Here is a 15,301-nt window from a genome sequence, read left to right on the forward strand (position 1 = left end):
AAGTGCAAGGCCATGTTTTGAGGTATACCTAGCAGATATATTGGCTAATACTTACGTCATTACCTTCTACGAACTATAAAAATGTCTCTATTCTCCATTATTTTTTTTTTTTTTTTGCTTATATTTAAATATAGTGGACCGTTGTTTCTATATCCATCTATAGTTGGAAAAACAAAGAACTAAACTCCCAAATCCTTTTTATTCTTTATTACTCATATGTTTACATTTGATTATTTCCTGATCATAACAATGTATAATAAAAACGTAAATTACTGAATCGATTTTTAAAAGTTATGTATATTTAATCAAATATGCCATAGCCTCGGCGTACCGTCTCCAACCTTTGAGCTGTAATACTTTTAAATACGTTAGTGTGTCCATTTTCTGCACGTCGCTTATAAATATCGACATTGTAGTGTCCCGGTCCCGGGATGAGTGCATTTTCGCTCATTTTCGAACTGTCGCCGATCCGTTGTGATCCGTTAAATGGATATCTGGATAAGAAGTACAAACATTGGTTGATAAATGTAATAACTTACAATTAAAAACAACATGCAAGCTATTAATAAAAAATTATCTTAGAATAAGATTTGTAATTATTAATATTCAACGAAATAGAATTGTTGATTCAAATTCAATAATTCTCAAACGTATCTATTATACCTATGGCAGTAGGTATTTAAAAATATATTTATTGTTTGATATTCTGTACCATTCGTATCTTACTTATTTGTTTTTTTTGATAACCAGTTGGGCATTTTTACACAAGAAAATGACGGCACACTGCGATCTATTTTTTTTCTCGGAGACTCTTGTCTGAATACATTGGTATAAGTTCGATGGTGACGACTTCTGGATACGTAGCTCTCGAGGGGAAGTGGCCAATTGTCTGATAAGAGATAACATTTTTTTTCTGCAGTAAGTCCCATCAAAGTACTGGAATCCCTAGGTCCTATTCAAATTTAAATATATTTAAAAAAAACATCAGAAGTAAAACTGAAGTAATTAAAAAGACAACCGATTAAATAAATTTAATTTTAGTATAGTAGGTATGTATCAGCGTCGTACATGATTTGAAATGTTAAAAAATGTGATAGAGTTTATGTTTTATCATTTATATACACATGTTATTTTATTATACTAACTATCACTCCTATTTTATTTATACTCATAAAATAAAATATTATCTTATTTTATATTTTTAACTTTATGTAGAAATTCTAAACAACTGCGATGAATTTTGTATGCATAAGCTACAAAAACAATCTATGATGGTTGTAATTCTAATACAGTTCTCGGCGATTAAACTCGAAATAATATTTTTAATCTCCGATATTTTTAATTAATGCAATTTTTTGTAATGTAATTTTTTTGAATTTAAAACAATTCATATTGGAATTTAACATAATATAAGCCAAAGTAAATTAATCACTGTGAATGCCTAATTATATACTCGACAAGACAATAATAAGATTACAAATAATAATACATATAAAAAAAGTAGCTGGTTGATTTATCGTATTCAAATGATTTCGTGGAATTCGCTCATATATTATTAATTTCTGACATTTTCAAGTATATAAATAGGTTAAATGATAAATGGTGATTAAATATTAATTTTGTGTTTGGATGATTTATTTAAACGCCATTTTATAACCGAAGTTAATGGTGGAATGAAATAACATCAATTTAATTTAGCTTAGCATCATCAAGCAATGAATATAGACGCAATACTATTCATCCCAGTAATATTACTAACCATAGAAACTATTAAACTAAAATAAAGTTTATTCTGTTAGCATGTCAAGTAGTACTCGTAACTTTTTAGTTTCGATGACTATAAAACCGTTGTTTTAACTTCATCTCATATTAATAGCTTGGCTGTTATAGTATATTCAAATAAATGAAAATACATCTCGTAATCCTTGATATCAGACTTATATATTGTTATAAAATTATTATTATTTTTACTAATTTCCCAATTTGACATATTGATACACCTAATAGTAATCGTCAATAATTTTACTTGTCATACTACACCAATTAATGAATGGTTAATGTTTCCATATTTTATTTTAACTTTACTAAATCCGTTGTTAAATTGTCTAGATTTGCGATTAAGTACATATTCTAGTCTAGACAGTAGACTATGTGGACACAGGGAAATAGTACAATGAGTTTAAATCATAATAATTTATTTAGTTGACATCATACTATTCATACTAGTTAACTAGTTAACAAATTCAACTATACATGTATATCTAAAATTTGTAATTACTTAAATCGTTTTTAGTCACATAAAAATTATGCTCTGTCAATATGGTTTATTCGTATTTATATTTTATTTTTCTGACCTGTAAACGTATCATAAGGTCCTCTAGCAGTAATCTTTTTCTCAACTCGAGTCTGAATCATATGATGTTTCAAACCATCTGCGTAAATAGAAGGTGGTAAATTCAAATTTATTTTTAAAATTTGTGTTTGAGCAGGGAACTTTCCACTTTTCTTTCTTTGGCACTTCAGAAAACTTATGTTATATATACCTACATAACGTTTAAAATAATATTACTTTATTATACAACATTATACTATGAAACAAGTTTTGTTCAGAAATTTAAAATCAAAGACTTCTTAATAATTACTAACAACAATTAATCGTGTTAGTGTCGGTCGACATTTATTTTTTTCACTAAATGCAATCGTAATAAGGCATTGCACTAATGTGAGGGTTTTTTTTAGTTGTTATTGAAATTAAGGTATCTTCACAAGTCCAGATACATTAAAGCAAATTTACCAGTCTTCGCATTTCTCTTATTTTCATTACCAATCAGTCCATATCAAATAAATCTAATATCTTAAAGACATTACTAATGCGGTATTTTTTTAATTTTTAAATCATTGAAATAAGTAATAACCATTATTATTTATCACCATTATGATCAATATTGACTGTAATGATTATGGGTTATAACAATTTATAATATTGAAATTACAAACATCACGACATTTTGGTTTTTTAGTAAATTCAGTAATAAATATAGAAATTCTAATTTGTATCTAATTTGAACAGTTTAGTTAATAATGAATACCTGTCAAACAGATACATGTTCACATCCTAACATGGTAACAACGTAATAAATGTGTTGATTAAAATATTCAAAAACATAATTTATCAACAAACATATATTTAGTGTAGGTACTTCATCGAACACTTTTATTGCATTTTCTAAACATTACATGTATATTCAAGTTGTATATTATAGTAAATATATTATACTTGCATTAAACTATTTAAATAATTGATCAATAACAATTAATGCAGTTGTTTTTTGCAATAAATAAATAAAAATAATTTAAAGAAAATGTAAAAAATAATATGAACAGTTTTCAAAATAGTCATACAATAAAGTATAAACCATATTTGCAACGGATATAGTTCCTTATCTTTAAATTTAATGATTACATAGTTGAATTTAATCATTTAAATATTTAATCAAGTGTAATTAATTCACTTATTTTTCAATAAATAAGTAAAAACATTTTAATAAAATGGAAAAAGTAATATGAATATAGTATGTATAACTAATAATATAAAATATTTAAATATAGTCATAGAATAAAATATAAACTATAAATTATTTGCAACCGATATAACTATAGTATTTTGTCTACAAAAATAAATTAAGTTTACTCATAAAGTAAACTTTAAAAAAAATTGTTTTATATAAAATTATTATGGAATAACAATTGTTTTTTTTCCGACCTGGGCCTAACGTATCGTTTTTCTTCACGTCAAACCTGGGCAACCCAGACAAAAAAGCAACTTTATTCAGCTGCTTTCTATATTTATTATTACAAGTCTGCAGCGAAGATTTTAAATTGTCTTTATCAGGACCACCATATTTTACATTTTTCTTCTTGTTGCACAACTTCCTCTGAATCGCCTCCTCCAATAAGTCCTTCATTTTTTTTTTTATCGAATAGCTCAGCTTTGTGTAATTTAATTTATCAGAAGGTGAAACTTTAAAATCTTAAGAGTTGTTGTAGTAACATTTAGTTTATTATTTAATCTACAAGGATTTGCCAACTTCAATATTTTTGACTTTGGTAAATAAATTATTACAAACAATACGTACTTATTTAGTATAAACATCAAAATTAACAGTTGGTATATATTATGGTAGTCATAACTAGTAATCATATAATATCAACAATATTACTATACTTTAATTATTCAGTTTATAGATATCCTAATGTTAAATTTTAGTTTCTATTTAATTTAATTATCGTGTTTTATATTTTATGGGTATAGAGATACATGTAATTTGTGCAATATTTTATTCAGAATTATCAAAATGTTGATAAATAAAAAATGTAAATAAAATGTAAAAGTATAAATTAATATTAAATAATTTACATATTATGCATTAGATATAATATTTTTAATTAGGTACCAAGTATAAGAGCATAACATTACGATAGTTATATATCATTTCATATTTTTATTCATCCTGTAAGAAACAACGAAACACCTTATTTGAATAATTCACTTGAGTAATAATAATTTTGCAAAGTTATAATACATAAAAAAAATATGGTGAAAATGGTACGTCAGTCAGATGTTAAAGTTAAATATCCCCAAGGGTGGGGTTGTTTTGGAACGAATCACCTTGTTAATTCAAAGTAACTACGTAATGAAAATTTTCTCGTAAAATATAACTTAAATTAGAGCAGAAGGGTTAGTAAAATATTGTGTGTAAAATGCGGTGAAATTATAATGGAAATGTTTTATTTTTCGCAGGAAATATTAGCCCAGTAAATTAAGTCGGAGATTTATGATTTTCTCATTTTGAAATCGTTTATTACCAAGATGAAAAAAAATATATTCGTCTGTAATTTTATTGATACCTATATGGTAGGTTTTTTTATTGTGTGTGTAATGTGTACAAATTACCTAACGCTTAAAATTTAAAATTTAAATAAATTTAGTGTTTCCTTATTTTTGTTATAGATAATTTTGAATAACATTTAAAAATATGCATGTATGATATCTAAATCAATTAAATAATTCTTAATAAATAAATCTTAACCAAAATCAATTAATTATTTGATAATATACTTCATTAATTTAATTCGTATTTAATGCATTTAATTTAGAAATTATATTCATATGCTTGCAAATATTATAGGCTGTCGAGTTGAAACATTTTCGTTAAATTATTCAAACGAAATTCGGGTTTTCAATTATTACCAAAATTATTACTCACTAATACTTGATTTTTTTATCACATGACGAACCCATTAAAAAAAATTGTTATAGCATATTTAAACTTCTGAGTTTTTCCGACATATCTATCTATATTTACTTACATTAAATACAATGTCTTAATACTGTAAACATTGAATAAATTCTGACAAAATACGAAATAAATGGGGACTGCTGTAATTATAAGTGTAATATAAGTTATAACTTAGATTATAGATCTTTAAAATTTATATTTACTTTTACAATTAGTACTTACATCATTTTGAATATTTCAAGATTTATACTTTCAATTTACGTAATATATAGTATATACTCAAACACTATTTATTTCTTGTTTATTTAACTAATTATCTTGTATAATGTGCTTCTGTAAATGTATACATTTAATTCGCCGATAGTGTAGTATTATTAACGTCTTCCTTTGATTTCCATCAAATTATATTCATTAATTGCACATATTTCAGTATTAATCATATATGCAGTTATTTAACCATAATATTATTATAATATTACCTTTAAGACTAAGTCTACACGGAAACAGAAATAGCTACCCCAGTATGATGTTACCTTATTTTATATTAGTCTAATAAGATATACCACTTTCATATAATATTTATAAAAAAAAATTATTTGTTACCCTGATCAATGCTCTTGATAAAATTATTGTTTATAGTTCATATGCTTTTTTCTCGAAAATTACATAAGAAAAATGTTATTTTTATCAAATATATTATATGCACTATGAAGAAAGATACAATTAAATATATCGGATTTGTAAGAAAAGAACAATTTTTTAGAAAAGTTTCTAAAAATATTCGTCATTTAAATAAAAAATATTATACCTACTATGATGAAAGATAAAATTAAATATATCGGATTTGTAAAAAGAGAAATATATTTTATTTTGACACGTTTCTAAAAATATTTATTATTTATATAATAATTTAGCACCTATTTAGAGTTTTCGACGATTATAATGGTAACACAAAAATAGAACTGAGAGAGTGTATGGGTGTACACCACGTTTAATATGTTTAGGACCAGTTTGATTGGGGGAAAGGCGCGTGTGAATTGAGCTAAAATCGTGAATATATATACTCACGATTTCGGTTGAATTTTACTGACGCAATTCGAGCGATATAATTTGTTTTCATTCCATATTTGTACTGTAAGCATCTCAAATATTTTTATTAGCCTTAAAAATACTCGACAATGGTCCTGTAAAAAGCATCGTTAAGACAGTGCTTATAATAAAATATAAGTGATGAAAAAATGTATATAAATAATAAATATTTATTATGTGTATGAGTCGTCTATAAAAAAAAACACAATTTATCTTAAATAGTTGATCTTTAACCGAATTTGAATTTATACTTTCATTTAAATAGTACGCCATATTATTTATGCAATTACGCTTTAAGTATTAATTTATCAGTGAATCGAGATTTTGTCTAATTCGTCTAATTATTATAAAAATATGATGTTTTCGAGAAAACACTTTAAGGCTATACTGCAGGATAATACGCAGTACTTACAAGATGCTCAACGAAAATGTATAATTTATGAATTAAATTAAATAGTTATGGAATTATTATAACATCGCCGGTCAATTAATCGGAGAACTCTTAAGACAAAAACATTCCCACTGCATGGAATGGTTTTCAAAAAGTTTGTCCCTATGCCCACTTTATAATACAATTTCAAAACTATTATTAAAAAATAAAAAAATAAAAAATACGTTTACGTGTAGTTACAGCATTGAGTACAGAACATTCACGAACACGAACACAATATAATAACGCATCGATGATATAGCTATATAATTAAACCGTATACAATTTGATTTAAAGATAGATAATATTCTTGTTTGACGTGAGAGTGGGATTTTATTATTTATCATTATAATATATATTGTAGGTATATTAAGTATGAAGGTACGTAAGTGTATTCGCCGTGTATAGATGATTGTTTTCGTTATTAAAATATACAATCTAACTGGTAGAAGCTGCACCGAGCTTCCCTTTTTACCAAATAACTTTACTTTTAATTATTAAAAAATATTGATTAAACGCCATTACTCATTATAATGTGGTGTGATAAATGGTCACATTTTTTGTTTTAATTACAATTTTTATAAATATTATCTTCAAACTATAATTATGATAAATTAGTTACAACATCACAATTTGAATGTTTGGATATAAAAACGAGTTGCATTTTGTTTTTAATCAGGTAAAAATATCGCTGGCTTAAATTGTTGTATACATAATTGATAATAAAAATACATGTAGCTGTTGATTGAACTCATCAACATAGTCAATAATTCGATTTTACTATACTTTCACTTAAATCATATAGGTTATGGCACTGCCTCACTGGCTTATATTTATATAGTATTTAGTTATCTATTTGAATAGTAAAAAAGTGGTAAAAAAACTGTATAGGTACCCATACTTCATGTTTAATAATGGATTATTTTCATTGCTATGCAATATAGCACCTACAATAAAAGTCAAATGAGTTTTAGAATATTATAAAGTTTTTGCCATTTTCATCGCCATTAGCCATATATATACTATATACTGACAAATTGGTTTAATTTATGTGCCGCAACAGGTCCTATAATAACCAAAATAATTTGTGATTAATTTTAAAACAATAATTAATAGTTGTTTTATTTTTTTTGTTGCTGTTGAAAATATTTACCTAACCTTCGTGGATTCCACCTATACTGGTGTGATCGTCCAGATATTTTTGTCAAGACTAAACCATTTTGAGGATCTCTGGCATAGGTACGTACATGAACGACCCGTATTTATCGGAGTCCATGCCATAGACATGATACGTTTAAGTCTAACTCCATTGCACAGATAGTTAATATTAGTTATTAACTTGAATTGCATCGGCACAGTCGCGTACTCGGGTGGCGATCCTATTCCTTTGCCTTCTTGGTCACTTCGTCACTGAATTTATATTAAATGGACGGAGTCCTAAGGCCTGTGCAGAAGGCATATCGAATACTCTACCCCGAAGCACACGGCAGCTGGAAAGTATATTGATAATAAAATGTCAATCGATCCAAAGTTTTCCCTACGTGTCCGATAAAAATAAATCTCTAAAAAAAGCCGATTCTCAATTTTCTTCGTGCAGGTTTTTATTTACGTTACACCACCAGTAAAGATGTGAGTTTTCACTATACAGTGGTATTATAAACATAGTTATAAACATGGTTATACAATTATTGTATACATGTTGTATATACATATATAAGAGTATAAGTTAATGTTATTAGAAAATTAATTTGATATTTAAGAATATAATTTACTATGGTTTGCAATTCTTTCAAATTAAAATTATTTCTAACCACTATTTAGAAATGTCGAGTTTGATAGCATGCTTAAAATAAGTTCTTGTAATAATAATATACAATAGTTCTACAACCTGTATTCTATTTCCAATCATTTAAAGTACTGCAAGATCCTTTAAGGTATTATACTGGTATAATATATGGTATTGTAAGAAGTATAAAAGAAATACCATACCATACCTAACCATGAGTATTTGCGTTCACCATAACTGCATCAATGATGTACCAATAATATTTTGTGCACCGCGAATGCGAGTTCCACAATATGTGATTATGTTTTATGTGTTTATTATGTATACCTTCACTATTAATAAGGACTATGACATCGGCTGAAAACGATTAAATTGTGTAAGGCTATATCGGGGCTATAAAAATATCTATGACGCAAATACGCAATATTATCGTATATAATACACGATAATTTCGAAATTTGGTTAGGCGATCAACCGATGGTAGGTATACCTAAGCGTGAATCGCATAATATATCGGATTCCGTCGCAGAGGTAGATGGAATGCATTGTTTGGGTCAGGGGAATTCGCGTCTGTGGTCGCTTCCGTTTAACACGTATCTGTAACAATATTGCAAATTATTATTATTTTATTAACGCATATGGCTTTCCCATCGGACTTCGGGTCACCAGGTCAGCGGGTAAATAATGTGATATAAATTATACAATGTATGTGTGCGTGTGCCTTATAACAACCGATGATAATATCCCCTCCTAGTTATGCAAAGGTTATGTTTTCGATGTATGGAGGTACCTATATATATGTTTTATTTATATGAACGATTGCCCTCATCTATTTTCTAATGAGGCGTTGGAAGAACTCAGCGAAGCTTCTGACAGCCTCCAACATTTGGACACTTTAACTGTCTGACAATAAACGAGGGTGTTACCCTTAGAATCGACTTAAAGCTATTTTTTAAAACTGTCATGGCAATCGAATAACTTTATCTAGTCTGTCAGTTGTTAAGCTTTCATATCTTACCATACAATAGTAACCAATAATAAGTCCAGCGGACGGTTAGTGACGCCAATGGTTAGTACCTATATTTGATTTTAACTTATAATAATATTATTTAATGATATTAGTATTATCTATTAAGATGTAAATACTTATAGGCTATACATTTAACATTATAATATTATTTCATTACAACTTACTATTGTAATGCGCACTTATAAATTATAACACCATTCATTTTCAGCAACTGATACTGTTTGCAAAATATATGGAAATGTGTACCAGGCAGTATGCCATTAATGCACGTGAGAGTTTGTGATATATATATCACCATATATGGCCAATTGGTGTGAGCTTTGTCTTTAAAATATTTATTTTAATTTTAATGAGATTTTAACATAGGTATACCACATTATTATGGGTTCTGTATTTTTCTTTTAAGATAATACATGCCACATGACACTGCTATGACAATGAGACTATAATATATATATACGCCACACATACACACATACTCACAAATAATACTTTAAAAAACAAAATAATCAATTACTATGGTTGTATACTATCTCTATAATCAATAGTATTATCACTATTATCGCTGTTGTTTCGATGGCACAGTTGCCTGCAGGTATGTTTTGGTTTACAAACAACATAATATTACGTTTAACCGCGTGGTCATCGTCGTCGATCCTGCGCAGCTATATAGGCACAAAAGCTGAGAAACATCTAAAAAACCGTCGCCAACCATAATATACGCACTGCATATACACGCGCATTTATGTACATAATAATGGGTGTGCTGTAGCCCTGTAGTCTCTCGATTTATTACAGTCGAAAATTGGAATCGATCGATCCACCGATGGAAAGTATCATATGATATATATTTTATATATATATATATGTGTGCGTGTAATATTGTATTTAGGTGATATTAGGTATCTATTGCTTATGAGTTATACGCATACATATATATATATATATAGGTAATTTTCTCCCTATGTGCCATTTTTATTTACGACTTTTGTCGAAGTCGTGTTCACGGACACTGCATCGCGGTATATATACACACACACACTGCAAACACTATAAAATATCAACCAAGATGCTATTAAACGCACTTTTAATCATCAAAACAATTCACGCCGTAGTAATAAAGTTAACCTGGTGAACTGTAAATGCACATATTAACGCTTTGTTTATAAGGGTATAAACGGATATATATTGGAAGATAAAAACCAAGAAAATAAAAATATATTCTGCAATCACAGCTCTGCAAACGCAATTGCTCGTATTATTCTTTATTATACCTACTATTATTACATTTTATTAAGTCATTGTTATTAGGTACTTATTTCATATACCATGCAAGCTAACATTATATTATAATGTTCAGTATTGTAAGAGAGATATGAGTATCGGAAGTAAATAAATTTTTTTTTTTAAACACAATTTGGTAGGAAAATATTTTTAAATTTTAAGTAGAGTTTTTAAGTGTTAAAACAAAAATTCTATTTTTAAATTTTTTTGTTGGTCTGAGGTCTGTATACGTTTATAGTGTTTATACACAGTCAAATTATTGACTATTATTCCAAATACCAATGCGCTGGATCGATAAAATATTTTTTACGTAATATTTATGTTGATATCCCTATCAGAACTAAATCAAAAAAAAAAATCATACAGGTATTTATCAAAATTAAAATAAATACCAGAGCAGTCATTAGTCGTGGATACAGTTATTTTTATTAAATTAATATTGCTCTACAATTTTTAAACATTTTTTTCAAATTATTTGTTTCCTTCAAACCATTTTTAACGAATAATAACAAAATTAAAAATTACTAGTCGATATATATTTAATTAAAATATGGAATATTTTCAAAAGCATGTTTTGTGACACCTGGTCATATTATTTTATATAATATTATTACACAGTGTGTAATCGAAATGCTAGATAACAAGTCAGACATTCAAGATTATAATTTGATTCAGCATAGGTATATTGTGCACTTCTTTAACTTACGATGTTGTTACAGAACTGTTATATTTTATTGGAATATTAATTTAAACAAAACTCAACCTACGAATGTTAAGATGATGAAAAATATGATGTTTAATAGCACACCATAATACTTTACATCCGTTAAGTGAGTTGTACTTCCATCCTGTGTAGTTATAATTATAAATAATTATCATCGTACCATTAATAATTATACTATTTTTAATAACCTTAGATGAGAAATTTAACATTCAACCAAGCAACTAAATATTTTACCACATATAAAAACAGTATTTGTTCATTTTGTTTGTTTTTGATTGATTTTCATAATAATTTATTAACCATATAAATTGATTTCACACCATAAAACCATATTAATAATAATAATAATAACAACAATAACAATAGTGGACATATAATATAATATATTTTAATAATTATTATTCATGTATATAATATATTTTAATAATTATTCAAATTAAAAATATGGCTTTGTAATAAAAAAATCTGTTTTATAAAATACCAGGAATTCATAGTTTACATGAACACAATTTTACTGTTTTACTCTTAATTGGGGCTACGTCATCGGTCAACAATTTTTAATTTGGAGGAGCCGCAACTTCATGGATCTTTAGACTTGTGTTAATCTTCAGTAGTTCTACATTATTTTTAAAATACCTCTTAAATTAAAACATCGCAGAAATGTATATATGTGTTATTGTCATTTGTTGTAAATAGTATAATTTAATAACTTAAAATAAAACGAGTCAATCTCTAAAACTGCACTTAAATTGCAATAAGTGCTTATTTAACAATAGCTCGCACCAATAAACTCCAATAAACACCCTTATTGTTGTCCTATACTATAAACATACACCAGTTGCATATCTATAACGAGTGATTTTATTATCAATTCCAGTGAGATTTTCATTCCACTACATAAAATAATAATTATATCAACTTAATATTTTGTTATAAATACACATAGTTATCATGTAGATATGAGCATATCATGTACAGGCAGGTATAGACACGTTTAATATAATGATGTGTCCAATTAACATAAGACACTTCCTATTAATGCGGAAAGCACATAAGTTTTTGAAAATATTTCTTTTACAGAATTTTAAGTCGTTATAAGCCCACACTTTTGTAAACAAATTATATTTTTCATCATTATCATTATTTTAAGTTGTTACTCTTTTGAATGACAATTGACAGTATATACATTTTTAATTTCATGTTTTGAAGCGGAATTTGATTTGGAATGTTTCAGTTTATACAAATCAAATTTCAGACAGATAGTTTATTAGCTAAAGCATTTTAAAAAAATGATAACAATAAAAAAGTGAAAAATGTATTTATTTTTAAAAAAATATTTTCAAAAAAAACCCCCTTTAGAAGTTATATCATTTTATTTTACCAACCTTGTACCCGTGTAATCATTTTATTTGTGTACCTTGCAGGTTGTAGGGTATTTGATTTTTACCAATATACATACTTTGATTCTTGTATATTATGTATATATTTTCATTATCAGAGAGGTTTTTCAAGACTCCTGCGTCCAGTCCAAAGTACAGTATAGCCGTTGAATATATTATCGTGTTATTATAAATACACGAAATGCGACCATAATATTATTATTATTATACATTCGCCGGGCGTCTTCTAGTATTAATCGGATTCGCCGGGAGTGCGTCTCCGGGCAATTGGATTTCCCTTATATAAGAAGCCGATAATCATTAAGGGATGCAGAAAGGGTTCTCGATTTGGCGCCTCCGACACACGTGGCCACGACAATCCCTCGCGATCGGCATAAGACAAACATTTGTCTTACAGGGCCCGGCGAACTTAATGCGTTTACATTTGCCGTCCCATTGCGTCCATTATTATTTTGGTAAACGCTCTCTCGAATCGACCCCGGTCCTCGCCCCGCAGCACCCACATCAACAGCCCTCCCCAACCCTTCTGCAACACCCCGCTAGACCCTCTCCACCTTATACAAATCACGGTCGCGGTTCCCGCGGACAATCCTGCTGGAGCAATGATGATAATTTATTCTCATCCGTCTAACCAGCTATGATGTCTGCCGATGGTTCGGTACACATATAATATTAAGCTCTCATCGTCGCGCCTGCCGAACGCAAAAGTTCGAGAATAATCTCGATTTGAAAACCGTACATAGTACATGGAAATTGTTTAAACTTTTACGATACTCGACGGTCGTAAGATTCAAACGTTCCGAGTGATGTAATTGCGAAGGTTATGCACACGACTACACGAGTTACAAATAACCATTATTATTCTTAGCTTGTCCGAGTGAATTTTTCAAGCCGTGGATTTAGGAAGCAGTATAAAAGGTGACTCACACATGTATTTTGTTTCTGCTCACGAAAATCAAATATCCGTTTGCTTATATTATAAGGCTGCTATTGGTTAATACCAATGGTCATGCAGATACTAAAATAGCTAGTACTTTTGGACATAATTTTTTGTATTACATTAATATTTTGTCATTTAGGCTAATAAATAGCTATTCCATTATGTTAGAGGAAAATCCTAAGGTTGAGGTTTAAACACATATAAAATATACGACCGATTTTAGCACAAATCAATTGAGAAAATATTTTCGACTGAAGAAAAATGGAAAAGACACTTAGATAGTCGACTAATACAGATATTATATAATATATATAATATATATTTAAATACTGTATTAAAATCCACATTTTTTTACCAATAAGCACCAAATTTTGCACACGTATTATTTGGTATCCTGGGTGGAATGGAGTATCACAGAATAATAGAAGGCTTGGACAAAACAGCTATTACATAGGCACCGACATAAAAAAGGCTACGTGTATGGCAGAGATAGTTATAGAGTCAAAAAATACCTAACCTTTTAAATGATCCGTGGAACGTTCAGATAATAGATCGAATCAGATATTTTAATGTGGCTTACCCATTATTAATAATATTGAAATCATAACCACATAATTCTAAAAAAAGTTTCTTATTATCTCAGTTTTATTTGTCCTTGGGCTACTCCGGGTAATTCAGCTAATATCAAATAAAACTAGTACATTTTTGATTTATAAGTTGTTATTATGTAAAACTATTACTTTCGACAATTAAAACAAGTCCAATATTAAAGTAATAATCATGAATTCGAGTATAATGAATAAAAAATAAATTACTGAATGATTTTTATGTGGTCTTACGGTCATAATTAATATTATGTACATATTGAAAAACGAATATTAAACACACAACGCATTTCGTTTCTACATAATACACTTAATTAAATTAATGTTTTTTTAACATATTATAATTGCATACCATAATATGCGATAGGTGTATAAATTCACGTGAACTCTTTTTTAAAATTGTAGGGTTCCTAGTAATTATGATTGGTTGATTTAAATTCTAAAAAATGTAACAGAATAAAAATTGCATTGATACCATATTTTATTTTAGGAAAATATAAATTTACGTTTACAGAGTTTTAATCAATAATTTCGAAATTGAACGCGCATTATAACGATCAGATTATCATACTCACATATACGCTAATGAATATAACCCACCCTTGCAGACCGTATATATGTGTTGCATTTTATAAAGGCATTGTTTTCATAAATATAAAGACAGATAGTATATGTTATTACATATTATAATAAATAGTAAATTATTGAACTGG

The 15,301-nt window shown here is 27.8% G+C and overlaps 1 protein-coding gene across 1 annotated transcript; it reads right to left on the reverse strand.

Annotated features, from left to right (window-relative positions):
* Positions 1 to 301: 301 nt before the first annotated feature.
* LOC111028714 lies at positions 302 to 3,965 on the reverse strand. The gene is made up of 4 exons (XM_022307446.1): positions 3,764 to 3,965; positions 2,355 to 2,543; positions 727 to 952; positions 302 to 494 (listed from the first exon to the last, which is right to left on the reverse strand). Exons 1-4 carry the CDS (start codon positions 3,963 to 3,965, stop codon positions 302 to 304), a joined length of 810 nt encoding a protein of 269 aa, XP_022163138.1.
* Between the last annotated feature and the right edge of the window lie 11,336 nt (positions 3,966 to 15,301).

This window comes from Myzus persicae, unplaced genomic scaffold (genome assembly GCF_001856785.1).
Source record: "Myzus persicae strain clone G006 unplaced genomic scaffold, MPER_G0061.0, whole genome shotgun sequence".
In the NCBI taxonomy this organism is placed as follows: domain Eukaryota; kingdom Metazoa; phylum Arthropoda; class Insecta; order Hemiptera; family Aphididae; genus Myzus; species Myzus persicae.

Bases quoted from the DNA above. Each gene is read 5' to 3' on its own strand.
- LOC111028714 (XM_022307446.1), bottom strand. From the start codon at position 3,965: ATGAAGGACTTATTGGAGGAGGCGATTCAGAGGAAGTTGTGCAACAAG. The intron at 2,544-3,763 runs GTCGGAAAAAAA...AACGTTATGTAG, and splicing joins AAACGATACGTTAGGCCCAG to GTATATATAACATAAGTTTT. The intron at 953-2,354 runs GTCAGAAAAATA...AAATTTGAATAG, and splicing joins ACCTTATGATACGTTTACAG to GACCTAGGGATTCCAGTACT.